General features: G+C 38.1%; 1 protein-coding gene across 1 annotated transcript; it reads left to right on the forward strand.

The window, feature by feature from the left end:
* Positions 1-564: 564 nt before the first annotated feature.
* LOC100242688 (BRAP2 RING ZnF UBP domain-containing protein 2) lies at positions 565-25,098 on the forward strand. The gene is made up of 12 exons (XM_002273003.4): positions 565-914; positions 2,026-2,141; positions 2,262-2,370; positions 2,540-2,654; positions 5,517-5,614; positions 22,384-22,490; positions 22,609-22,858; positions 22,958-23,011; positions 23,213-23,356; positions 23,499-23,563; positions 24,468-24,522; positions 24,636-25,098. The coding sequence occupies exons 1-12, from the start codon at positions 696-698 to the stop codon at positions 24,696-24,698; spliced, it is 1,395 nt and encodes a 464-aa protein (XP_002273039.2). The 5' UTR covers positions 565-695; the 3' UTR covers positions 24,699-25,098.
* The last annotated feature ends 2,052 nt before the right edge of the window (positions 25,099-27,150 follow it).

A 27,150-nucleotide genomic window follows, 5' to 3' on the forward strand; every position in this document is an offset into this window, starting at 1 on the left:
AAAAGAGATTTAAAATCAGTAAATTATTTTTATTTTCTTCTTGAAATTCATTTTACTTATTTTTCTCCATTATATAAAAATTAAATAATTTTAAATTTCTTCAGACTAATTTTAATTATATTAATTTTTTTTTCATATTTTTTATGGTGAAATCAAACTTGAAAAAACTATTTTTCTTAATATTTTTTGAGAACCTAACATAGCCTTAGTGGGTGTTTTATTTTTATTTTTATTTTTATTATTATTTTTAACTTTTTACTGAAAGTAATTTATTTTTATATTTTAGGTTTTTTTTTCATTTTTTCATAACTTATTATAAATTTTTGTGTGAATAAAAATGTTAAAATATTTAACTTTTTTTAAATAAAAAAAATAACATATTAGATTTTTTTTAATATTTAATATAATTAAAATATTATAAAAATAAACAACTTAATACATACTATTTAATTTTAAACAACATTGTATATCCAACAATCTGAGGAATAGTTTTTAAAATACTTATTATTTAAAGTGAGAAAATATACATACAAATTCATTGGGCTAAGAAAAAAAATATAAACCGGGAAAAGAATATTTTAGATCAAATTTGAAACTTTGGAAAGCTTACATTTGAAGTAATTTATATGCTGTAGCTAGGCGGTTCTTATAAAGCCAATACAAGCGGCGACCGTCATCTGGTTACCCTCACAATCATGTCAGCTACCTCAACGAGTGCCAACACCGTGGCTGGGCCCTCGCCGAACGATATATTCCGGCCACCATCCGCCATGATTTCTGGTGACCTTGCAGACGACGTCGTTTCAAATGTCACTCAGTTGCCTTTCTCTTCTGGAAACCCCAGAATCGAAGAAACCAGAGGAGTCATGCATCTCTACCGTGACGACATCTCCCTTTCGTCTTCTGATCTTCCTGTAAGCGGAGATTCTATTTCCTTGTTTGTTTTCCAACCTGAATAGTTAGTCTGTGTATAGCATCAATTCTTATGCGCCCGTTTGTTTCTCGGTAAAATATTTCCTCCAGACGCTCTGTCTGTTTCGGGGCCTATTATTCATATGTAAGGATTTTTCCGAAAATATGAACATTAGTTTTTTCGTCTCGAGAGACATTTTATGGATGATTAACGGAAAATTACATGATTGAATAAGTAATATTACCTGCTGACAATATCCCAAAAATGGAGCCCTACTGCCGCGTTTGATTTCTGGGAAAAGAGAACCATATTAAAGAGGAAACAACAATAGTTGAAATCTTCAAACTGCTGCTTCAACTTTGAAATGATCTAGCGGTATAGGGCTGAGTTTGGTTGTTGAGAAAGTGTAGGAACAAAAAAAGAAATCAGGATAGGAAGTTTTCCATCTTTATTTCATCACTTGGGAGCAAAGGATTCTTATGTTCAATAGCTCCGCTAAGACTTTGAAGTTGAGTTTTCAGATTCTGTTTAAAGAAGCAAGGCAAGCATAAGCATATGACTCTTAGATGATATTGTATTTCTTTTCCTTATTCTTCTCAGCAAACAAAATAGAAAATAGAGAAACAAGAAGTAGAAGATAATGAAACAAAGAAGGCTTCATGGGAAAGTTTTCTGCCCGAGTTTTTACCCTGAAAGAACAAATAGGGGTTGAAAAAAGGAAAAAGAAAAATAGGGCAACCTAAAATTTGACTTCTAACAAAATTACATTAGGATTTTCTTTGCTGGGATTTGCTTATCAAAATCTGAATTGCCTTTTTGTTTTTTTTTTCTTTTTAATTTTTTTTCCCCTGATTTATATAGAATTTCCAGTAATAAATCCAAAACCTTGGACCTTGATGTCTCAAGAACTAAATTATGAATTTCTCTTTGTAGGATTTGTTTCTCTTTATTGAAGATTGATACGGAATTTGAATACCTGTACAAATTCAGACTGGAATTCTGACATTGAAGAAACTTACAAATTATTTTTGTTTTTAGTTATTTCCTTGGAAGATATGTTTGTAAGTTTATAAGTTTTAGAAGTAATCTTCTTTTTTGCTTCTGATGGTTAGGTTGGAAGGAAAGCTCTTGTCTGTGTCCTTGGGGTGCCAAATCACATGACATATGCAGATTTCTGCCAGTTTTGTGGTTCATTCATTCAACACATGTTGGAAATGCGAATTGTCAGGTTGAATTTCCAAACTTTATGTCCTTCCACTATTTTTTGAGATGGAGTCTTGGTTTGTTATCCTTGATGATTCTCATTGTGATTATTGTTGTTGTTCTCTTGTCTTGTTTGGGGATTTAGGAATGATGGAATAGAGGATCAATATAGTATTTTGATAAGGTTTGACAATCAGAGCTCTGCAGATAATTTCTGCAAACATTTTAATGGGAGGCGATTTTCATCTCTTGAGGTTTGCTTTTGCTCTTAGCTTCTTTTATTATTTCCATTTCTTTATTGTAGAATGTTCAAGGATTGATCACCTAGGAAAATTCATTCTCGTGGTCTTGTTGTTATTGATATTGTTTATTGCTTATCTTTTTGATAGAGAATTTTTTTATTGATTTTGTATTTGAATGTAGGTAGATGTTTGTCGTGTGCTTTTCACAGTTGATGTGCAATACACAGGTTCAATTGAACATGCACAGGCTTCTCCTGCAAGTTCAACTGAGCAGCCCACCTGTCCTGTCTGCCTTGGTAGTTCACTTCTTTATTTATTTATTTATGTTCTGAAAATAATTGGTTTTTTTATGGTGCTTTATCTGCCTATTACATAGTCTGGGAAGCTTCATAGCTTATAAACAGAAGTAACTTTAAAAGAGAGAAGAGACATTCTCCAAGGATCAAAATTCTCTTATTATTTTTCTGTTAATTGCATATAGAGTACAAAAAGTTCAATGAGACATGCAATGTATTTTCTACCAATTTACCAAAATCAGTTCTCCTCTGCAATGACAGATCTCAACAACACAACCAGAAATATATGAACTAAGGATGGAAATCAACACTTAAGATTTGAGCTTACTAGCTACCCTTCGGCTTGTATATATCCTGTCAGGTTGGGTAGCCTCGAGTTGGACCAAAAAATTTATGAAGTCTGATGGTTATATAAGTTGAGGATCTCTTTATTAGGATGAGATTATCCTTGTTGAATGAATCCCCTTTGGTTATAGTTCCTTCTGATACCAAACTTCTGACTTAGTTTATCATGTAACTATAATATGTTGCATGTGCAGTTCTGTAATGGTTAAGTTGCCAATCCAGAAAATTCTTTATTCTTGTTCTTAAATTGTTTTTTATGTTTTTAAATGTGATTTAAATATAACTTCTATATGTAGTGCTTTATTTTAATCATTCTCTATCTTTATATAATTCTTTTTTAAAACTGTTCTTAGAAAACAAGTAAAAAATAACTAAAAGATGTTATTTGAAAATATTCTGTTTTCTGTTTTTAAGAACATAAGACTATTTTTGGTTTTTAAGAATTGAAAATTGTTTTCTATTCTTTGGTTTCTAGCTACCAACCTTGTTTTCTTGTTTTTTGGTTCTAAGAACAGAAAATTGTTCTAAAAAACAGTTATCAAACAGGGCCTTATAGTCTAGCACTTATATTCCAAAAGGAAAAGAAGCCAATATTGTAGTTAAATTTGAACTACATGGTGATATTCTTGCATTTGAAATATAAAGCATTTAGTTTCCTCTTCTCTATGTTAAACATGATAATTATGATGGATTCAGTACTGGTTTATCATATTCTCACTGTTGCTTCACCCCATCATGCTGTGGAAAAAAATTGCTTGCTGCATTGTTTTCTTTTTTCCCTCCTGAATATGTAGCAATCAGTGTTCAACCTTTTAAAGTAGTTAGAAGAGCCAATAATCCAACCTTAATATGTTCACCCTATCTTTCTGGTTTGATCTCTGGTGAGTTCTTAATTAAAGAAGATCTCTAATTAGCACTTCAAATTCTATCTGGCCTGTGTTTTGATGGGAGCACCTATCACACAACAAGCAGACCACCTGAATTTGGTTCATTCTTGGGTGGCAAATGGCCTGTGTAGTTGAAATCTTGCCTCTATTTGCTCCTGGACTAGAGAGCCCAAGAGGAGGAATGAGGTTCATCACTGCTTGGATTAATTGAGATTCAATTTGAACTCAAGTTGCCATGAGGTGATGCCTGAGGGGTGGTAAACTGTGTCAATGGTATCCTTTGGTGCGCCTCTTTTGGTGTTTTTATGCAATTTCCACTTACCTATAAAAAAAAAACTGTGTCAATGGTATCAAAAAGGAATGAGCCACAAACCCATGTTTTTTTTTTCTTCTTGTTTTCAATTTATTTTTTGTTTTTTTCACTTTATTTCTTTACAACAAATAGGGAAAGAAGCCTATGTTTGCAACAATCATTCCTCTGATGGAAACTTTCTTTCATAAGACACAACCATATAGAGTTGAGAAAGCATTAGTCTTAGTCACTACTTAGAGCTTCCATGATTAGTAAAAATAAACCCAAGTGAAAAAAAAAAAGAAAAAAAAAGAAAAAAAAAAAAGAAAAAGGAAAAATGCCCCTTCTACTTTGAAAGTATCAAGGCCCCTTTCCTAACAATCTTCTTGCATTCACAACAAGGTGCATGGCTTGGGCCTCCCTTCCTTTAAAGGTGATTGGACCTTCTCTGTCTCCTGCTGGATTTTGTGTAGAAAATAACACATTAGGCATGGTATTTAAATATACAACCAGTTCCTTTTTTTGTACTCTTTGTTCCTTATCCTGCCTATATTTTGATTTGGTTTGGTTCACTATCTCTGATTAGCACTCCAAATTCTATCTGGCCTATATTTTGATGAGAGCAACCATCTATAAACTATGTGAATTTGGTACCCTAGCAAAGGATATATATATATATATATATATATATATATATATTGTGGCAAATGGCCTGTATAGCATCAGAAACATGGCCTCTGGTTGCCTGAGGACCAGGCAAAGGAGAAGGATGTTCATCACTGATTGGATAAAAAGAGAGATCTAAGTTGAACTCATGGCACCGGTTTAGTATCAGAAATCTTGCCTCTCGTTGCTTCAGGGCCTCTGACTAGAAAGCCCAAGATAAGAAAGGAAGTTCATTACTGCAGAGAGACCTAAGTTGAACTCTAGGTACCAGAGGTGATGCCTAAGGAAGTGGTAAGCTCTCAGTATCAGGAAGGAATGAGCAACAAACTATTTTCTTTCATTTGCTGCTTCTTATGGAGAGACTAGGATCAGGACATCAGTGAGATTCTATATTATCATTTCTTTATTATGAGGTAGATGTCAATATAAGTAAAAGAAAGAGGGAAGGGGGGGAGGGGAAAGGGGGGAAAAAGAAACTATTGCTTTGTTTTTTTGCTAACTCAGAATGGGCTCTCATTGCTTATTTTTAATTTGTATTCTCCATATTCACATTTTTTATTTGCTTTTTCCCTTGATGGTCCCTTTTGTTTCATTTCCCTTATTATACTCATCAAAAAATAAACTTGCTTATTTAGGATTTGAGCTGATCTTATTTGTACCAACATATTGTAGAAAGACTAGACCAAGACATCAGTGGGATTCTTACTACTATATGCAATCATTCCTTCCACTGCTCTTGTATATCAAAATGGACAGATTCTTCTTGTCCGGTGAGTGATTTTGGTAATTCTCTCTCTCTCTCTCTCTCTCTCACTCACTTACATGTGCGTGTGTGTTCCTATCTGTTTTCATAGCTCTGACTGGAATTGATGTTTTCTTACTGGAATGATTTTGATAAAGGAAAAGTAGTGTGTATATATATATTCTAAAATCATCCTTGTAGGTTATCTATGATGGTCATTTCCCATCTAAGCAGATTTGTATTCCATATTTATGATATAATCCTTTAAGTTTGTTGCAACAGTTTATCTTCCATATGTCCTTTATATTCAGAAGGTTGAGCAAGGATTTGTTCTACTTCTTATTGAAGACTATTAGAATGACTAATTTGGGCTTTAGCTGGAATGTCAGTTTATTTTAGTTAGTTGATTGTCTATAAGGATTCAAAATGGTGCAATATTAATTTGAAGTTGTGATGAAATTTTAATAAAGAATAAGGAACAAATCACACAAAAAATAAAAAATAAAAACCAGCCTACCTCCATGGTGAGAAGAAAATAAATCCACTTTCAACAGATGACGAAGTTACAGCCCTCATGACTTCTCTACTCTCACTTTCTCTATTTCTCTATTTCTCCTCTGTAGACTTCCATATACAAATATATAAAGATTTTAAACTCAATTCCAGGATAAGAATATATCTTCATAAGAAATCCTATCTCATTTAGAAAACCTTAAAATAAGTTCTCTTCTATAATAAAATTGAACAAATGGAGATCTTGTGAGAAAGTAGGGGGGATGTTAGTTTTCTCTCTTTTACCATCTCTTGGGTACTCCCTTTTGTGGTGGAAGGTTTGTTACTAGGATGAGATGGGAGTTTTTCGGGGAAGAACTAAAGCGTGGAGGGTAACTCCTTTGTGCCTGTTTTAGATAATTTGGCAAGAATGGAAAAGGAAATCTTTTGACAGAATGGAGCAGCCAGATCTATCTCCAAAAAATTCAGTCTCTTGCTCCCTTTCCTGGGTCTTGTTCAGCTTCTCAAGCTGGTCATTTTTTTTATATTTTATATATTGGTTGGATTGTGAATAGTGGGTGGGTGGGTGTCAGATGGAGTTGTTTTTTTGTCCCTTCTCCATCTTTTAGCTCACTTTGCATGCCTGCCATGTACTTGGGGTGTGCCTACCCATTTTTGTTGGGCATGTCCTAATTATTTCTTGTCTTGCCTATAAAAAATAAAATAGAGAATGGAGGAGTCAAGTGGAGTATCGAAAGGTGGTAAGTGCTGGTTTTCCGTACAATCTAAGACGTTCGAAATCTCCATTGAAGTGGTTCGAGGTAAACTGAGAGGAACTAATTTGGAAAGGAGCAAGGGCTTTTCCTCTTGGATAAGATTTGGTGAAAAGAGCTTAAGTTTACTGTTGGAAGGTGTGGAAGCCTGGTGTAGAGGTGAGTCAAGTTCGAGGCGTTCAAAAGTTTGGGAAAAAGGAGGAAGAAAGTTTAGACCGGAGTGCCGTTCTAATGAGGCTGGTAGGTTCTTACTCTGCTCAGTTAGAGATGTGGAGGCTAAGAAGTTCTGTCTTGTTTTTCTAGAAGGAATTGGTTTAGTAGGGGGTTGGTTTCTGTTGGCTAAGAAGTTAAGGGCTCTTGGGGTCTCCACTCTAGCTGTGAGGTATAGCTTCCCAGTTGTTCCAACCACTGCGAAGGTGGGGAGTAGTGTTAAAGGTTTAGAGAATGAGTCAGGTTCGTTTGCAGAAGTAGTGAAAAGGAAGATAGGAGAGTTAGGGGATTCTTTAAGGGTGCACCTAGGGGACCGGGATCTGCTGTGCAGGGAGGAGCAGCTTGGGTGTTGTTTGGTGGGCTGTTTTGGTGGTAGTCTGGAGTCCATTCCTCTACTGCCTTCCTTGAAGAGGTGGGTGTTTGAAAGTTGGTTGCTTAAGGTGGATTTAAGAATTTCCAGGCTGGGTGGGGCCCTTGTGTTATTTGAGTTTCAAAATAAATGGGAAGCTGATATGGTGCTTTTAAGAGGGAGCAGACGATTCAAGAATAGAGAATTTCTCTTGCAAAGGTAGGGACCGGAAGTGGGATGCACTTGGAAAGAGAGCCACGCTAAGGAAGTTTGGGTGAGGGTTGTAGGACTTCCTCTTCATCTTTGGAGTAGAGAGGTTTTTAAGAGAATTGGAGAGTGTTGTGGGGGGTTTGTAGCTGTGGATGAGGAAACTGCTTTCTTCTCTCAACTGCAGTGGGCTCGGATTTTGGTTAAAGCTTCAGGGAAGAAATGGCCAGGATCTCTGCAGGTGGAGGTTGGAAACTCTTGTTGGGAGCTTAGCCTGTGGTGGGAAGCTTCACCGCGGGTGTTGCAGGCTGAGCCGAGTTCCTGGTTGCAGATGAAAAAAGGGCGTGAGGTTGGGGATGAAGGTGGGGGCGTTAGACGCGCTGGAGCTAAAGTACGGGAGCCTTATTTTGAATTTCAAAACAGGGGGTCATGTGCAGGTGGCTTGTGGCAGTGGTCAAAGGCATGCATACGGTGATAGGGGTAGGCCGGTTGTAGCTCCTACTGAGGGCTCTTTTACGAGTGGGCCTGAGCCCAAGTCCGTTGGTTGGGTATCTTTTAAAGGCGCAAGTGGGCCGGTTTTAAAAGGAGCAAGGGGCTGGGCCGAGGGCCTTCCTTCCCAAAGTCTAGTGGGTTTGGGCTGGGGAAAGGTGTCAAACGAGCATTTTGGGCCTTTGATTCTTGAGGCTCATCCGGGTCCTTTTGGGGAGCCCGCCTTTTTTAGGGCTCCCTTTGCGAATGTCGGGGATAACGTGGGGCTGAAGCAGGAGCTCCTGGCAGTGGGAGAAATCGGTGTCGAGGGTGCGTCTCTTGACCGTCTAAAGCTCACCGACGAAGCGCTTTTGGATGAAGCTTCCAGATACCCCTTTCACCACAAACTCTCTCTCCTCTCTTTGGGGCTTGAGGCTTCTTCTCCTTCTTCTCCTTTCTTGGGGCCCGTTGGTATTGTGATGAGGATGGAGGGGACTTCTAGTGGGTTGTTTGAGGCAGCGGAAGGTGCAAGGAGTAGGGTTCCATTGCGTGAAGAGATGTTGGAAGTGTTTTCGGCCAAAGGGAGGATTTTGGCTCCATGGGCTGCGGGAGGCGGTGCAAGTGGGTCCGAGCTAGCTATAGTCCCTTTTGGATTGGGTTTGGAGAGTCCTTTAGCGGAGAGGATGGCCCTTCATCTGGAAGAGGGGGAGAGAGAAGAAGGTTGGAGTTCCAGCTGCCTTGCGAAGTTCAGTCGTTGTCTGGGTATGCTGACAGAAGGCTTTGAGGAGGAAATATTGTACCTTTTGAGGAGAATGGAGGGGAGAATTGAACAAAAGAGCAAGGAAGGGGTGTATACTTCAAAAGCTGATAGGGCATTAAAGAAGTTGGAGTGGATAGTAAACTACAAAAGAGCTAGAGTGGCTACCTTTGTAAGCACGTCTGGAGGGGCTTCTGGATTGGGGTGCAAATGAAGATAAGGATTTTATCATGGAATGTAAGAGGGGCAAACGATAGTGATAAGAGAAAAGTCATTAAGTCCGTTATAAAATCCAATAAAGTGGTTGTGGTGTGCCTGTAGGAAACGAAAATCAAGGAAATGAGTATGGGGCTTGTCCGTAGTCTTGGGGTGGGAAGATTTTTAGACTGGAGGGCAATTAACTCTAGGGGGGCAGCTGGAGGTGTTCTGGTGTTTTGGGACAACAGATTGGTTGAATTGTTGGAGGTGGAAGAAGGGATGTTTACAGTTTCATGTAGGTTTAAGAATTGTGTGGATGGGCTGAGGTGGGTGTTCACTGGAGTATATGGGCCGGTGTACAGTAGGGATAGAGAGGTTTTCTGGGAGGAGCTTGGGTCAATAAAAGGATTATGGAGAGACCCCTGATGTGTGGGGGGAGATTTCAATATGGTCAGATATCCAGAGGAGCGTAGTAAGGGGGGTGGGCTTTCTGCTTCAATGAGGAGATTTACAGATGTGGTGGAGGATTTGGAGCTAAGGGACTACCCTTTACAGGGGGGTCCGTTTACTTGGCAAGGCGGGTTAAATAACCAATCTCAGTCTAGGCTGGACAGGTTCTTAGTGACAGATGATTGAGACAGTATGTTTAATGGGGCCGTGCAGGGGATCCTTGCTAGACCAGTCTCTGATCATTTTCCCATCCTCCTTGAAGGTGGAGGTTTGAAGAGGGGTCCTTCACCGTTCAGATTTGAGAACATGTGGATGGAGGAAAAAGGGTTCATGGATCAGATGAAGAGGTGGTGGGGGAGTTTATCTTTTATTGGGTCTTTCAGCTTTGTTTTGGAGGCAAAACTAAGAGCCTTAAAAGATATCTTAAAGATTTGGAACAAAGAAGTTTTCGGTTTAATTGACACTAAGAAGAGTGAAGCTCTTAGACAGGTGGAGTACTGGGATGAATTGGAGAAACATTCAACTCTGAGTTTGGAGGATTGCGAAGCAAGGAAGGAGGCTAAGGAGGCCTATAAGACTTGGGTGTTGAGGGAAGAAATTTCTTAGAGACAAAAGTCTAGGGAACTGTGGTTGAAGGAGGGGGACAATAACACCAGATTCTTTGACAGGATGGCGAATGTCCACAACAGAAGAAATTGGCTATCCAAGTTGAAAGTGAATGGTTGTTGGTATACGGAGGAGAATGATTTAAAAAATAGTGTGGTGGGGGCGTTTAAGAAGCTGTATACTGATGAATGGGGGTGGCGTCCTTGGGTTGAGGGGCTGTCTTTCATGAGGTTAGCTAGCAATGAGGCTGAGGGGCTGGAGATCCCTTTTTCGGAAGGAGAGGTGTATGTAGCGTTGTTAGATTTGGGCAAGGATAAAGCCCCCGATCCGGATGGCTTTACCATGGCTTTTTGGTTGTTTTGTTGGGACGTAGTAAAGATAGAGATCATGGGTTTTTTTAGGGAATTCCATGAAAGGGGTAGATTTGTTAAATCTTTAAATGCAACCTTCTTGGTCTTAGTTCCAAAGAAGGGAGGTGCAGAATATCTGAAGGATTTCAGACCAATTAGCCTTGTAGGTAGTCTACAAGTTGTTGGCCAAGGTGTTGGCCAATAGAATTAAAAAGGTGATGGGGAAAGTGATTTCGGAGTCCCAAAGTGCCTTTGTGGAGGGTAGACAAATTTTGGATGCAGTTTTGATTGCAAACAAGGCTGTGGACTCAAGGTTGAAAGACAATGTTGGAGGGGTGTTATGCAAGTTGGATATAGAGAAGGCTTATGATCATGTTAGTTGGAGCTTTTTGTTGGCAGTTCTTAAAAAGATGGGTTTAGGGGAGAGATGGATAAAGTGGATAGATTGGTGCATCTCCACTGTGAAATTCTCCGTTTTAATTAATGGTTCAGGGTTGAAGATCAACTTAGAGAAGAGTGAGCTGATCCCGGTGGGAAGGGTGCATGATATAGAAGGATTGGCCTTGGAGTTGGGTTGTAAAGTGGGTGGGCTTCCTCCTTGTTATCTGGGATTGCCTTTAGGGGTACCTTTCAATTCATTGGCTGTGTGGGATGGGGTTGAAGAGCGTTTTTGCAAAAGGCTTGCTATGTGGAAGAGGCAGTATATATCTAAAGGGGGGAGACTCACCCTAATCAGAAGCACTCTTTCTAGCATGCCTATTTACTTTATGTCTCTCTTCTACTTGCCAAGAAAAGTGAGATTGAGATTGGATTCAAACATAATTATCTTATAAAAGAGAACAAGCTAAAGAACAAAGACTTGTAAAAATTCTTGAAGCCTAAAGAAAAAAAAGATTTATTTTCATTTCTATCACACTTAGATCAAACTTTTTCTTTATCATATTCGTATTACACTTTGCCTCATATTTTGCTCTAAGTGCCTGGTTATGCTCATGAGTAGATGCTCATTGCTTTTCACATGACAACAAAGCTCCATTCACCTTCTCCATACTAAATTTGCTTTCCTATCCAACAAAGTACTAATCAAGTTGTCATCAAATGAGCAGTGATAGAAGTATATCCTTGTCTTCTTTGATTTTTAAAATTTTTATGCTCTAAATGTGGATTCTATTGAAATGCCTAATGCATCTATGATCTTTTCCATCTGCTGGCTATTTTTTTTTTCCACATGCAACTTATTGGTTTGATTCTTTACGTATATGGACTTTTCAATTTATTGTATATTACTCTAGCTTTTTCTTCATTAATTACATTTTGGATGACTTTATCCGTCTAATGACTTGAAATGCATCACTCACAACCTTGCTATCTATCACAAGCACGAAAACTCCCATATAAGTTTTCATATCTATGTGGTGCTTAGACACCCCTCTAAGCTAGCCTTCCCAAAGCCACATGAGAGTATAACAAGAAACCCACACAAGCACACACCAAACTATTGGGCACCAACCCGAACTTATATTTTATTACTTCACTGAATAAGAATACAAGACACGGTTTTTAGCAATACTCCCATAATAGCAATGGTGAATTCATGCTCTCTAGATCTCTGTCTCTAGATCCATGTGTCAAGGAGGCTTTCTCATCCTCATTTTATAGAGTGGTTGCTATCCACTCCTTGTTAGACTAGGAGTACTCATCCTAGTTCTACTGGGACTCTTCTTGATAGGTCATAACACCAACCACTCCTAGGACTCTAAGTCCTACTCAAACTACAATTACAATTTCAATAGGAGTCAAGACTCTTACTCATGCTAGGCTCACAATCCAACTTCAAGCCCAACTCTTTAGGCTGTTGTTGCATGCATCTATATATAGCTCGTGTGCCTTCCAAGCTTTCTTTTAGTCCACACATCTAAGTCACATTTGTGCCAAGGCAACATGCTCTTGCATTCATTGTGTTGCTACTACATGCGCCTATGTAAGCAACTCTTGTATTTGTAAAGCCCTCTTCTTGGTCTGCATGTTTGAATCTCATCCATGCCAAGACAACCAATTGTCTCTATGCCCATGTCCCATGTCCTTGCATCCATGGGTTGCATCACATCTTGGCTCCTTGCCCATGGTTACCTACTTTAGCAAGAGTCATTACCATCCTTTGCTTATGTCTAAAGCCTACGTCTCTTCCTGTTGCTACTCTGGCACATGCCACATCCCATCCTCCCTTAGTGCAACGAGTCATGACATTGCATCCATGAACCCTTATCCATGCATAAGGCATTGCGTCCTTGTACATAACATCCCACATTATGTCTTGAGTTAGCTTCGTTGTTGTTGCATCTCCACATCCCATCCAAGCAACAGAACATGGCGTTGCGCCCATGGCTCTTCAAGCTGCCTTGCACAAGGCATTGCAACCTTGTGTCATTGTCGAGAGGGAAGTCCGCATCATGCCCCATGCCATTGTGACCATGGGTTGCATACCACCACATGTCATGGAGCCTGTTAGCCCCTTGGCATAGACCATGCAACACTAAGGCATCATGAGGTGGCACCTTGGCCCTATGAGTGACCTTTGATGGTAATAAGGTGGTACAAGGGCGCAATGCCTTGTGTAAGGAGATGACTGGGGAGTCGTGGGCACAATGCCATGGCTCGGATGTGCTGACCAAGAAAAGGGCTTGGCTCGCACAAGGGTTGTTGTGCATAGGCGGATGCAGTAGCAACACAAGGAATAAGAAATTAGGTTGCCTCGGAAGGGCTGTAACGCTTGGGCAGGTGCATGGAGTCGTGCACACAGGCTATACGTAGGCCACGCACACAGGAAGTGCACGGGACACACACAAGTTGAGCACATAGGAAGTGCACGAGCCGCGCACATGAGACTCTTAGTCAGAGTAGGACACTGAGTCCTAATGCCCAAAGGAAGAGACTCTTAATGCATGAGACTCCTAGTTCGGATGGGAAGCAGAGTCTTGATGCACAAGGAGATAGAGTCCCAAAGTAAGAGAACTCGAGAATGCGTGGGAGTTTTTATTTCCATTGTAATTATAATTGTAGTCTAAGGACTCGGAGTACTAGTGGGAATGGTCGGTGTCATGGCTTATGAGGAAGAGTCCTAGTTGAACTAGGATGAGGAGTTCTAGTCTAACAAGGAGTAGGTGGCAGCCACTCTATAGAAGGGGGATGAGAGAACCTCCTTGAGCACTTGTACATTCACACAATCATATACAATGGGATCTAGAGAGAGATCTTGAGAGAGCATAAGCTAGTCGATGCTATTGTCGGAGCCTTGTTAATTTATGTCTTGTATTCTTATTCGGGATAGTAATAAAATACAAGTTGGGGGTAGTGCCATGTAAACTCGTGTGTGCTTGTGTGAGTTCTTTGATTTAATCTCGTGTGGGTTATTGGAAAGCTGGCTTAAAGGGGTGGCTAAGCGCCACACATATGCAAAAATTTGGTGTTAGATTTTGTGTGTGAGACAAAGCCCATGTGTTGCCCCATGTGTTGCCCCATGTGCCTTGCACCGAGGCCCCTTGGTGTGGCCACACCCTCACTTAAGGAGCATTTTAGGCTGTTTTAAAAGTTTCTGAAGGAGAGATTACCCATGCTTGAGGAGGAATAATGAATTTATAAAACAATTAAAAAATCCATAAATTCTCATAAACCCTCTTGTTACTAGTGCATGTGTCTTGTGTGCGTGTGACTTATTGTGTGCATGTCTCATGCATGTGTGTGCATAGCCTGTTGTGCAGGCGTCCCGTGCGTGTGTGTGGCTTGTTGCATGTGCGCCTAGTGTGTGTGTGTGCGCCATGTGCGTGCACCCTGTGCATGCACCTCATGCACGGCCCATGCGTGTGCCCCATTCAAGTGTTGCAACCCTTTGCCTATCTGTTGCCACAAACCCTCCATCACCTTGTTTTTTTCCTCAGGGTTTCCCTCATGGGTCAAAGCACTCACCCATGAGACCCTTAGTGCCACATGGTCTGTGTCAAGAGGCTAATACTATCCATCTTTTCCAACTTGTTACCCTTCATCTTTATTGTTTGTTTGATTTTTCTAGTAATGCATTGTGAACACGTTATTAAATTAGGAAATCCTTTATTCTCACATCAAAATAAAAAGTTATTCTTGTTATTGAATTTCTCCACCTCATCCTTGGATATTCATCACGGTTACTGTCATTGAGCTATCTTAATTCTAACAATGACTCCAGTACAACTTGTTATGAAATTACAATAACGAGCAAAAATTGAACCACACCGCACACAAATGAAGAGTTATACATGTTTTGGAAAGACCCGCCTACCTCCACAATTAGAAGAAAATAATTCTATTATCAATGGTATTGCAAAGTCAAAAGGCGCATTGCTTCTCTCAACTTTCACTTTGTCTCTTTCACCTCTTTGGATTTCCATGAACAAATAAAGAAAGATTTTAAACTCAATTCCACACTAGGAGTCTATCTCTATTAGAGATCCTCAAAAGAATTTCTATTCTACAAGAAACCTCAAACTGAAGGAGTTCTAATGAAGGGAACTTAACCAAAGCAAGAGTCTAAGGCCACATAAAAGTCCAAGAATGCAATATTACAAGACAACTCAAGAAGTGAAGGGGGTGTAATTTGTTTTCTATCCATATGACCTTTTGCAAATTTTCCAACTTATTTCATGCCCTTTTCCTATCTCCTTTTCTGTGAGATTGAGACAACTTTAAATGGGCTTCCTATAGTTGGTTTAAGGTAGGAGATAAAGGCACACTGTATGGATAGGAATACTGTTTGCTCTCCGAAAAGCATTAGTGGAATGGGGCCCCTTCTACTATAAGATCAAGATTTTATTGGAAATGGTTATGGGGGTTTGCAGTAGGGATGGAATGCCTATGGAGAAACTGATCATGTGAAAATAGTAGTATAATTTCATGAAATGGTGGTTTAAAGAAGTGAAAGGAAATTATGGGGATGGGGGTTAGCAAGACCATTATGAACAGTTTTGAGGATTTTGTTAAGAAGTTAAGGAAGCATTTGGAAATTCCTCTTGTGAAGGAATTTGAGCATCTTTTCATCATCACTAGGATAAGAAAAGCATGAATGAAGACAATATTGTTATCCCCCATCTTTTCTCCGTAGTCCCCTGGCCCTTATGTACCTCTTTCGACCGGGGCTCCCCTTTATCTTTGTCGGCCGACTTTTCAGGGGTTAACAAGTTTTCTTTTGGTTCTATTGGGGTTGTATCTTGTCCGAAAGGTGTGATGTCCCTAGTTGTCAAGTTTAGCTAAGAGTTAGAGGGTGTTTCGTTTCTTAGGGTATCTCAAAACAACCTTAGTGAAGCTCTTGTCTTAGAGAGATGTATGTCTTTAGAGTCAAATTTTGCACAGTTGGAAGATTTTCTTTGTGAAAGTATCTCTCCTTCAAAAGTGGATTCTATTAAGTAGATTTTGGGATCGCTGAATGTCAAGATTGTCAAATACAATGAAGGTAGAATTTAGTTCACCAGAAGTAATGGTAGTTCTGTGGAAAAGGTCTATTCCAGAAGGAAATATAGACCCTCTTCCATTGTCCCTAGGTCTCCTTAGTCTTCTAGTTCCTTTGGTGGTTTTTGGGCTTTTTCAGTTTTATGAAAATCATCAGTTGGGAAACCAAAGGCCTTAGTTCCAAAAAAAAAAGAAGGGTAGTGAAGGATCTTCTTTGTCATGAAAATCCGGATGTTGTTCTGTTGCAGGAAACAAAGAGGGAGTTGTGTGATAGAAGGCTTTTGGGTAGTGTGTGGAAGGTCAGCAACAAAGAGTGGGTTGTTCTTCCAACTAGTGGGGCTTCGGGAGGAGTGGCAATATTCTAGGATGCTTTGAGGTTCAAGTGCTTGGAGGTTGTTTTAGGGTCTTTCTCAATAACAATCAAGTTAGATTCTGTGGATAAAGGGTCATTTTGGCTATCTTCAGTCTATGGTGCTAATTTGTCATACTTTAGGAAGGATTTTTGGTTGGAACTTCAAGATCTTTCAGGCTTAACCTTTCCAAAATGGTGTGTTGATGGGGATTTCAATGTCATAAGAAGAGTTTCAAAAAAGTTAGGTGGCTCCAGGGTAACCCCAAGCATGGACTTTGATGATTTTATCAGAGAATGTGAGTTAATTGATCCGCCTCTTTAAGAATGCATCCTTCACTTGGTCTAATTTGCAAGAGAACTCGATTTACAAAATATTGGATAGATTTTTTTTTTCTAGTGAGTGGGAGTCTGATTTCCCTCATTGCATCCAAGAAGCTCTCCTCAGATTGACTTTCGATCATTGCCCAATTGTGCTGAACACCAATCCTTTTATTTGGGGGCTGACACCTTTTAGATTTGAAAACATGTGGTTGCTTCATTCGAATGTCAAGGATAAATTAGGTTGGTGGAATGAGTGTCATTTTGACGGGTGGGAAGGTCACAAATTCATGAAAAAACTATAGTTTATCAAGTCAAAATTGAAAGAGTGGAATAAGGAGACTTTTGGAGACTTAAAAGAAAAATATTCTTTTAGACATAGCAGAGTTGGATGAGAAGGAAAAAGAAGGGAATTTTCTCTTGAACTAGTAGTAAGGACTATAAGGAAGGGGAGATTGGAAGAGGTACTGCTAAAGGAAGAGGTGTTTTGGAGGCAAAAATCCAGAATCAATTGGAATTTGAGATTTATTAGGGATTTTAACGAGGCAACTTGCTTAAGGTGTTGAGGGGTCTCAGGATAACTTGGGAGGAAGACTCGGTTTTTTGGAAGGGAGGGGGAAATGGGCAGTTTAGAGTAAAGGAAGCGTACAACCGGTTGGATAGGCCTTTGGAGGTCGTTTTTCCGAAAAATAAAATTTGGGTGGAGAGAGTTCCAACTAAAATTATGTTTTTTGCGTGGGAAGCCACTTGGGGGAAGATATTGACTCTTGATAGCCTCCAGAAGAGAGGGTGGCAGCTTCCCAATCGCTGTTTTTTGTGTGCTTGTGAAGAGGAAAATGTAAATCACATTCTTATTTATTGTACAGTGGCTAGAGTGCTGTGGGATTAGTTGGGGTTCAGTGGGCTTTTCCTAAAAATGTAAAGGAGGTTTTATATAGTTGGGGGGGTGCTTTTGTGGGGAAAAAAAGGAAAAAACTTTGGAATTCCATTCCGTTATTTATTTTTTGGACGGTTTGGAAGGAAATGAATAGATTAGCTTTTTAAGGGGGGGGGGGGGGGGGGAAGTTAGCAATTCAAAGGCTTAAATATTCTTTTGTATGTAACATTTGGGGTTGGGCTAAATTGTATATTGGTGAGGAGCCGCATTCCCTTATAGGATTCCTGGAGTGGTTAGCCTCCAGATAAGGGGTGGTGAGTTTTTGGTTTTTTGCTTGCAAGGTCTTAGCTGCCATGTATACTCCTTGTATACTTTGGGGCTAATTTGCCTCTTTTGAATGAATTCTGTGCTTGCTTATAAAATAAAAAAAAATCTAGAATCAATTGGAGAAAGGAAAGGGATTGCAGTTCTAAGTTTTTTCATAAGGTGGCCAATGGTAGGAGGAGTAGGAAGTTCATTAAATCCTTGGTGTTAGAAGACGAGGTAGTTTTAAATAACATTGAAAGCATTTTAGAGGAGATTAAGTGCCATTTCGGGAAATTATTCTCCAAGCCTTTAGGTGGCTCTTGGAAGATAGAAGGTTTGAATTGGTTTCCTATTTCAGTAGAGAATGTCGAGTGATTGGATCGCCCTTTCTTGGAAAAGGAGATTCACAATGTTGTGTTGCATCTAAACAAGGAAAAGGCCCTTGGTCCAGCTGGTTTCACAGTTGATTTTTATCAGGAATGTTGGGAGACTATTGAGGATGATCTTTTAAGAGTGTTCTTAGAGTTTCATAATAATGGGATAATAAATCAAAGCACGAATGTCATCTTCATTGCTCTAGTGCCAAAAAAGAGTCAAATAAGTAGGATCTCAGATTACAGACCCATCAGTTTGGTTACCAGTTTGTACAAAATCATAGCCAAGGTACTCTCAAGGCGTTTGCGTAAAGTTCTCCAAGACACCATTTTTTTGACTCAAGGTGCTTTTGTTAAGGGATGACAGATTTTGGATGTCGTCTTGATTGCAAATGAGTTGGTGGATGAAAAGAGGAGTTCAAGGGAGGAAGGGGTAGTCTTCAAAATTGATTTTGAAAAGGCCTATGACTACATTGATTGGGATTTTTTTTATCATGTTCTTGAAAGAAAAGGGTTTAGCTTAAGATGGAGGTCCTGGATGAGGGGTGTTTATTTTCGGCGAGTTTTGTAATCTTAGTGAATGGTAATGCTAAGGGTTGGGTTAAAGCTTTTAAAGACCTAAGACAAGGAGATCTCCTTTCCCCTTTTCTCTTCACCATCGTGGCTGATGTTTTAAGTAGACTAATTGTGAGAGGAGAAGAGAGAGGTGTTTTTGTGGGGTTTTTGGTGATTAGAGATAGGACTAGGGTGTCTTATTTACAATTCACGGATGACACCATCTTTTTCTCTTGAGCATCCTTGGAAGGGCTACAGTCTCTTAAGCTAATTTTATTGGTGTTTGGGCATTTGTCAAGGTTAAGGATTAATCTAAATAAAAACACTCTCTTTGGAATCCACATTAGCCAAAGTCAAATAGTCAGGTTGGTTTCTCTGCTTGATTGTGCAGTCTTTGATTGACCTTTAACGTACTTGGGTTTTCCTTTAGGGGGGAATCTAAATTCGATTTCTTTTTGGGACCCTAAGTTGGTTAGAGACCCTATGAGGTTGGATGGATAGAAATGAGCCTTCTTGTCCTTATGTGGTAGAATCACCCTAATTCAATCTTATTTGTCACACATCCCAAACTACTTTCTTTTTCTTTTTAAGATTCCAACCTCAATTGCTTTAAGGATAGAGAAAATGCAAAGAGATTTTCTTTGGTTGAGTTCGAGAGAGGGTAAAAAGGATCATTTGGTCAGGTGGGATTTAGTCTGTAGGCCTAAAGAGTTTGGTGGCTTAGGGTTTGGGAAAATTTCTTTGAGAAACCAAGCTTTATTAGGGAAATGGCTTTGGAGGTACCCTAAGGAAAGGTTTGCCCTTTAGCACCAACTTATCTTGAGTATCTATGGGACATATTCGAATGGATGAGACGCCAACAATATAGTTAGATGGTCACATCGTTGCCCTTGGAAGGCTATTGCACATTTGCTTCAAGTTTTTTCCACACACACTCGCTTTGTGGTGGGTGATGGGACTAGAATTTGTTTTTGGGGAGATCTGTGGTGGAGGGATCAACCTTTTTATTTACAATTTCCAAGATTGTTCAAAGTCACCATAACAAAAAACTTTCCTATTTCAGCTATCCTAGGTAATAACACTTCTTTGTCTTGGGATTTCACCTGTCATCGCAATTTATCTGATGCGGAGATTGTGGATCTTGAAAGATTATTGTCTCTTTTTTTCCAGTGTTCATTTATCTCCTTCTATTCCAAATGCGAAAGCTTGGGTTCCGTTCTCTTCAGGAGTTTTCTTAGTAAACTCATTTTTTTTAATCTTATCTAATTCTCAGATTCTATTCCTTTCTACCCTGCTAATTTTTTGTGGAAGTCAAAAGTCCCTTCTAAAGTTAGGGTCTTTGTTTGGTTAATGACATATAAGAAGGTAAATACCAATGACATGCTACAGTTGAGGAGGCCTTTCAAAACCCTTAGCCCTCATTGGTACATCCTTTGCAGGGGGAGTAGTGAGACGATTGATCATCTCTTCTTGCATTGTCTGATCAATTTGGGTTTGTGGAATAGGATCTTTTCACAAGTGGGAATGAATTGGGTTCATCCAAACAGTATTCGTGATATGATGGTGATTTCCTTCAAATGTTTTGGGAATTCTAACAAAGACAGGACTCTCTAGAGAATAGTGTGTATCTCTTTGTTGTGGATTGTGTGGAGAGTGAGGAACGCTAAGATTTTCGAGGATACTTGGAGGACGCTGGAGTTGATGTGGGATTCGCTTCAGTTCGATGTTTCTTTTTGGGTTTACTGTACATACATTTTTAAACTCTATCCTTTGAGTGTAATTTAGTTTAACTGGTTATCAATTTGCACACCTTAGGGTTGGGTCTACAGGGGTCTAGGTTTCTTATGTGTATAGTCTTTTGTCTTTTTGTATAGCCCTCCTTGTTTAGCGGAGGTTTTCTCGGTTTTTTTATTAGGTTTGTACATCTTGGGGAGGACTTCTCATTCTTCTCATGTTTTTCTATTTTAATACAATTGTTTGTTTCTGATCAAAAGAAAAATATGAAGACAATGTTGTTTTGGGCTCAGGAATAGATGCCTTCGATTTTTATTTTTACTAGGAATTTTATGACTCAAGAAGTTGGAGAGTCTAGTGACCTTGTTTAATGCTTTCTATTCAATAGGTTTTTCGAGGAGCGGAAGTTGTGTTGGTTTAGAAAAGAGATATCTAGAAAAATGGTGTATATCATAGGTTTGTGGGAGTATCAGAAAATTGTACCTGAATTCACATAATAATTATTTGACTCATGTATAGAAAAACAGGATATATAAGATGAAGCACATAAAAATTTTCACTTCCTTTTGCTCTTCATTTGATAATAAAGAAAATATAAAAGTATTTATACTGCTGATCAAGTATAAGAAACCAGCACCTGCATGTTTGAAGTATTGGCATGAACAAAGAAGGTTGCATTCTTCTGTTTAGTTCTCTTTGAAGAAATCAATAGATTTGGCAATCCTTCTAGGAAAAATCGAGACGGTAAAGTTTTGGAAGCTCAAGGAAGCATTCAACACATGAATCAACAATTAGGTGCCAATAGCCAAACTAGCTAAAATTCATTTCAATAATTTAGTCAGTGCAGGTAATTTGCTTTGCATAAATAAGGCAAAATACAGACTGTTACATGTTTGCAACCTATTCTACCCAGACTCTCCAACTTCACCCAGTATAACCTATGTTGATATAACATGCTATGGGTGTGGGTGTAGGATCTTGTCAGATACTATTTAATTGCATTACTTTCATTGATTTTTTTAGGTATAGAAAAGAAAAGACGAATAAAAGAGAAAATGGGGTTTCTTACGAAAGATATCTTTTCTTTGATTAATTTCTAATTGATTTTTCTTTTTTATTTCCTTTTATTATTCCGTCTCTTGGTGTTCATGCTCGTCATTGAAACTCATTTAAGCCAAAGTCCCTTATCCTAAAATTTGTTAAGTGTGAAGGATCAAATACCAAGACATTTACCCATATCCGAAAATTGTACCCAAACCATTGCAACCTAGTTGGCAACCAATGATAGGTCTTATCAGTTTTTCCTCACATGCAACAAATATGTAGAATTATGTTAAATGATAAGAACTGTAAGGATAAGTTTACTTAAACTATGAAGTGATTGCATTTGATCCATATGGTTCTTGAAGCCAGCAAAAAATAAAAATAGAAATTGATGTATAGCATAACCTTATGTAAGATGTATGTTCATGAAGCCAATGTGATGTGACCTCTATCATCCCCTATTTTCCTTGCAAAATATTTAGGCATGATTTGTTTTTTATCCTTTCTGTTGTCCAGGTTCCGCTTGCAAGTTTTACTTTAATTACTTGTGTGTTTGAATTAACATCATCTATTAGTAAGTCATATAGACACTAGCTCTTACTTTAGAGTGTAGATACTCCACAATTATTTTTTTGATGCGAGAGAATTTGGATTTCATTTACAAAATAAAGCGAAATCTCTTCTTCTGTGGCTGCTCAAGCATTTTTAAGCCTGAGGGTCTGGTGTACTTATCACCATATAAGCAGATCCTGCACTTGTATAGCTGCTATTTCATCTCACCTGTGATTTCTGCATAGTTTTATTGGTATAAAAATGTTGTGTTGCCTGTTGTTGTCTATTCTAAAGGAAAATTTTCAGGGAAGGTACTTGAGAGCTCACTTGGTTTCTACATTTTATTTCAGGTATGCAGATACTGCCAGCAGCAGCCTGAAAAATCAGTATGTATTGTTTGTCAAACTTCTGAGAATCTCTGGATTTGTGTTCTTTGCGGTTTTGTTGGTTGTGGGAGGTAATAAATCAATTTTCTCCTATGAGTTAACTTCTTTCTAGGGATTTCCCCCCACCTTCCCACCACAAGTACAGATATTTTTTATATGCATTTGCTTATTAAGAAAATTTTGATGCAGGTACAAAGAAGGCCATGCTATAAGACATTGGAAGGAAACCCAGCATTGCTATTCTCTTGAATTGGAAACCCAACGTGTGTGGGATTATGTTGGGGACAACTATGTTCACCGTCTAATCCAATCTAAAACTGATGGAAAGCTAGTTGAGTTGAATGCTCATTGTGCGCATGCTGATCATGGTTGTGGAAGTTGTGACTGTAGCGATGATGCTGGAATTAGTGAGGTTCTTTTGAACAGCAGAGTTGAAGCTGTAACTATTTTATTCATCATCTTTAAACAATTCTTTTAACCTTAAAAGCTGCTATGTTCCTTATGTTCAATGATACTCATTCCCCAGTGTTTTTTACAGATTGTCAATGAGTACAGTGATCTCCTCACTACCCAACTTGAGAACCAAAAATTGGTAAGCACATTCCTCGATTCTTTTTTTAATCAATTGAGTTTGTGTGTGTCTATGCAGACATAATTTGCTCCAGAATTTTGCATCCCCTGATATTTCTTTTGTTAGCCCATCATAATTACTTGATAGATGCAGAAGGTTCTAACTATTTAGGATATAAACCTTGCCTGCCTGTTATATTAATCTCCGCTCTTTTGCTTGTAGTATTTTGAGTCTCTACTGCGAGAAGTCAAAGAAGAAACTGAGAGGGAAATTTCTGAAGCAGTTGAGAAGGCTGTGACTTTGAAACTACAGAAGTTGCAAGCCAAGCTGGATAAATGTGTTAAAGAGAAGAAATTTCTTGATGACGTAAGGACATTAGACTTCTCAGAGTGATCTATGTGCATGCTTTATTATTAAAATGAATTAACAAATGGTTGCATTTGTATTTTTTTGAGTTATTTATATATTTTACTAGGCTAGCTAAGAATTTTCCTCTCTCTGATTGTAGCTCAATGAGAATCTTTTGCAAAATCAGGAGATCTGGGAAGCAAAGATGAAGGAAATTGAAGAGAGGTATGGCTATCTTTATTTCTGCATCAATCAAAAATCCATTGCAATGAAGTTTTATAGGCAGTATCATGTAAACAGTGCAAAAGTGAAGTGATGTGTTCTGGTTGTACTATTGCAACTGCTCTGAGCTTTTATGCCTTCTGTGTTTAATCTGAAAAATGGGATACTGATTCTGTGAATTAGGAAATCTGAGAGTACTTTTAATACTGCAATTGCAATAGCCATCCTAGTTTTGGCCACACCTTGAATTAGAGCCAAGAAACAATATCTATTCCCATTCCATTGTTAAGACTTCTTTCAGGAATTGGGGTCAAATTCTGGAATACTTTTTCAATAATACCCTTCATTTCAATACATGAAATTAAGCCTGAACAGAGAGTCTTAGAATATTCCTATTGAATTGAGCAAAATTCGATGATGAGACCATAATAAGATCTTGTAACTACAAGAGAACATGAGATGGTTGTGGAATAACCCTTACCTCTCATTTATGGACCAAGCCTGATCGGATTTGAGTATCCAAATTGCTTTTTACATTGCTTGGCATTTTAGATAATAATCCATCACTCAAAAGAGTGCTGCAAAATGAGATGGGAGCTATTGATGCAACCGACTATGTAGGAGATTTTTTGTTTCCTTAGAATGAGTGTTACTGAATTACCATAACTTGTTAGTTGGCTGCATATTCTGTTGATAATCAATGAAACTAGAGTAGGAGCAGTGCCAGCTTCTGGAAAGGGCCAACACTTAATGGTTAGTTCCACCATTAAGGAAACCTACTACTCAATCCCCATCTGAACCTCGAATGTAATCTCTCCATTTTCTGTTGAAGGGAAACAAGAGAAGTATTAAGTCTCTTTATTTGCTACTTGGCATTGACATCTAGTGAACTTTGAACTTTTTCCAGGGAGAGGAAGGTTTTAAAACTTAAGGATGATAAAATACAGGAGTTGGAGGAACAGGTAAAACGTTTTTAGTCAACCTTGTTGGATTTGTCTATCTTGTTTGCACCATTTAAATTTTTGCAAATCATTGATTATGGTTGGGACCTGCATTTTTGCTCTTGTACTTGCAGCTTGGAGATTTGATGATGTTGATAGAAACAGGAAAGGCAGGAGCAGCTACCAGCCATCAATGAAATTAAGGATGAGCCTAAAATGGTGGAGCAACTGCAGCTACAAACCTCGAATGAAATCAAGGATGGTGCCATCCTGGCAATACCAGGAGAGTCGTCTCCAAGAAGTAGCATGAAAGGGGCCTAAAGGACTAACAACCGGAAAAGAATCTAAGGATGGATGGTTCCTATATTGTCTTATATGGGGCTTTCCCACGTTTTCTTTCTGCTTTTCCCCTCTAAAGGTAGGTTTATGGAGGCTTATCACTGTTATTGTAGCATCATATGATCAAAACTGAGATGTCCCACAGATCCTTTGTGTACATAAGTCATTGTTGTATTCTGAAAGTATAGTTTAAAAAATCATTTCCTTGGTTAAAAGGGTTGATACAAAAGTCGGTGGAAAAGCAGAATGTTACGGTCATCTGTGATTTTGTTTGGAAAAATTGGCATTATTCATTTTAGCTGTTAATTTGGACCAAAGGCGGGCTTGCTGAGTCAAAGTATGGGCATTTATATGAAAATATAGCTAAAATATCAATATTGGAAAATTTTGAAAGTAAATTATGATAATTAGTGGAGTTCTAACAAGGGGAGATTTATAATTACATTTTTCTCGTCTTTTTTACCCTCATTTTTCTTTTTGCCCTTCTGAAAAAATAAAGACCATATTGAGCAATATTCACTAATAGCATATTCAAAACCTAGGTTTGCCAATTTCAAGTTTACTATGCTAACCCTAAAAATATTTTGGGTCTCATGCACTTTGGGTTGAATTGTTTTTTAATTCCCAAAATGTCCTTCTCCTTCAGTCAAGTCAGCCTCCACATGTTTAAAAAAAATAAAAGACTAAAAATAAAAAACAACTTAATAGCAAGAACCTTCCTTCTTTGTTTATTTCTGTGTGTAAACCCTCAATGCACTTTTCCTTCTTATCTTCTTTATTTCCCCCCTTCCTTTATACACATCTAACTAGTATAAACCCTAACGGAAAACCATAGTCATTTTCTTCATTTTTCCTCCTAGTGTGTGGTCTACAATCGAGACACAACAACTTGGTGTGTGATCTGGCAGAAGCTACGCATCCTTGGGTGCCTCTACCAACCACCATCTCCTCACATCCCATCATTTTCACCTCTCTCACTCGACTTCCTCTTTCTTTACACCTCTATCATTCTCATCCTAGGTACTCGCTCTCACTCTCTGTTTCTATATGTATATGATTTGAACGATAGTGATCTAGGGCTTCAATCAACAATTTTTCTTTTAAATTTTTTATTGCTTGAGAATGATTCCGTAATTCATTGTAATTCTAGGGTTTTCTTATTGATTCTTGTTTTTTTCTTTTTTCTTTTTTTCTTTTTTTCCATGCCAACATGCTTCAACTTGATTGGGCTTATATGAAATTTTTAGCTTTCATGCGTTCAATTGTTGAGAAATTTGTTGAACTTGAAAGGAAATATAAAGTTTTGACATTTTTAGGGATTAAGTTGGGTGAAAGTGAATGATTGGGTTTATCTTTGCCGAATAGTTGTCCATACATCACTAAACTAATATTTTGATCGGGATCATTGAGCTAATTGTTATTGTGTTAATTAAATGAGAGATTAAGCTATTTTCCGGCAGACGTTAAGCTTGTAGGAAAATTTTACAAAAAAAAAAACATATCTTTTTTCTTTTTTGTCTTATGTGATGCTTTGTCTTGTAGGAGGAAATTTTAGGGAAATGATTTTCTACAAGTGAATGAGAATCAATGGAAAATACACTTTTCACTTATCTAATCAATCAAATATAACCGAATGTTTTAGATTTTATTTTCTTTTCTATTCTTTTCCTCAGTATCTTAGCAAATAAATAAAGAATTAGGAAGATTCTTTTGATAGATTTGTTTTTCCCATGACTAAGGTGTGGTTTGATGCACTTCCAATTTTTCATTTTTAAAAATATAGAATAATAGCACTTTATATAAAATTTAGGAACTCTAATACAAAAAAATAAAAATAAAAAGAATTTATTTTATATTTTAGGTTCCTTAAACTCATTATTTGTTTTAAAGCTTCTTAATCTAAATTGTTGTTCCTGAATTTTAAATAAGAAAGGTATACGAGTGGATTTTTATTTTATTTTATGGAATTAAGATTTGAAATAGATCAATGTTGTAGTTACCAAAAAATTGAGCATTACATGTGCAATTGTGGTCCTTATTTTGTGAATGCATTCCCCTAAAGGAGAAATTTCTTTCACTTATACCTTTCAAGTTAGCAAATAGATTGTCATTGCTTAAGCAAGGACCAAATGGAGTTGCCTTCTCCAATCACTGGGGTTTTTTTCTATTGTGGATTGAGTTCCTTTTCCCAAATTCTTATTCTTGATAATGGTAATGAAGTTTATAACTTGTAGAAAATAAGTAGAGTTATTCAATGCTCTTCTTTACCAACATGTCTTGCTAGGTCCTTCTAGTTGCATGTTTTTTAAT

Source organism: Vitis vinifera, chromosome 10 (genome assembly GCF_030704535.1).
Source record: "Vitis vinifera cultivar Pinot Noir 40024 chromosome 10, ASM3070453v1".
NCBI classification, from domain to species: domain Eukaryota; kingdom Viridiplantae; phylum Streptophyta; class Magnoliopsida; order Vitales; family Vitaceae; genus Vitis; species Vitis vinifera.

Coding starts and splice junctions, on each gene's coding strand:
- LOC100242688 (XM_002273003.4), top strand. CDS start 696: ATGTCAGCTACCTCAACGAGTGCCAACACCGTGGCTGGGCCCTCGCCG. Junction 915..2,025: donor TTTCGTCTTCTGATCTTCCT/GTAAGCGGAGAT, acceptor TCTGATGGTTAG/GTTGGAAGGAAAGCTCTTGT. Junction 22,491..22,608: donor GGTTTTGTTGGTTGTGGGAG/GTAATAAATCAA, acceptor ATTTTGATGCAG/GTACAAAGAAGGCCATGCTA.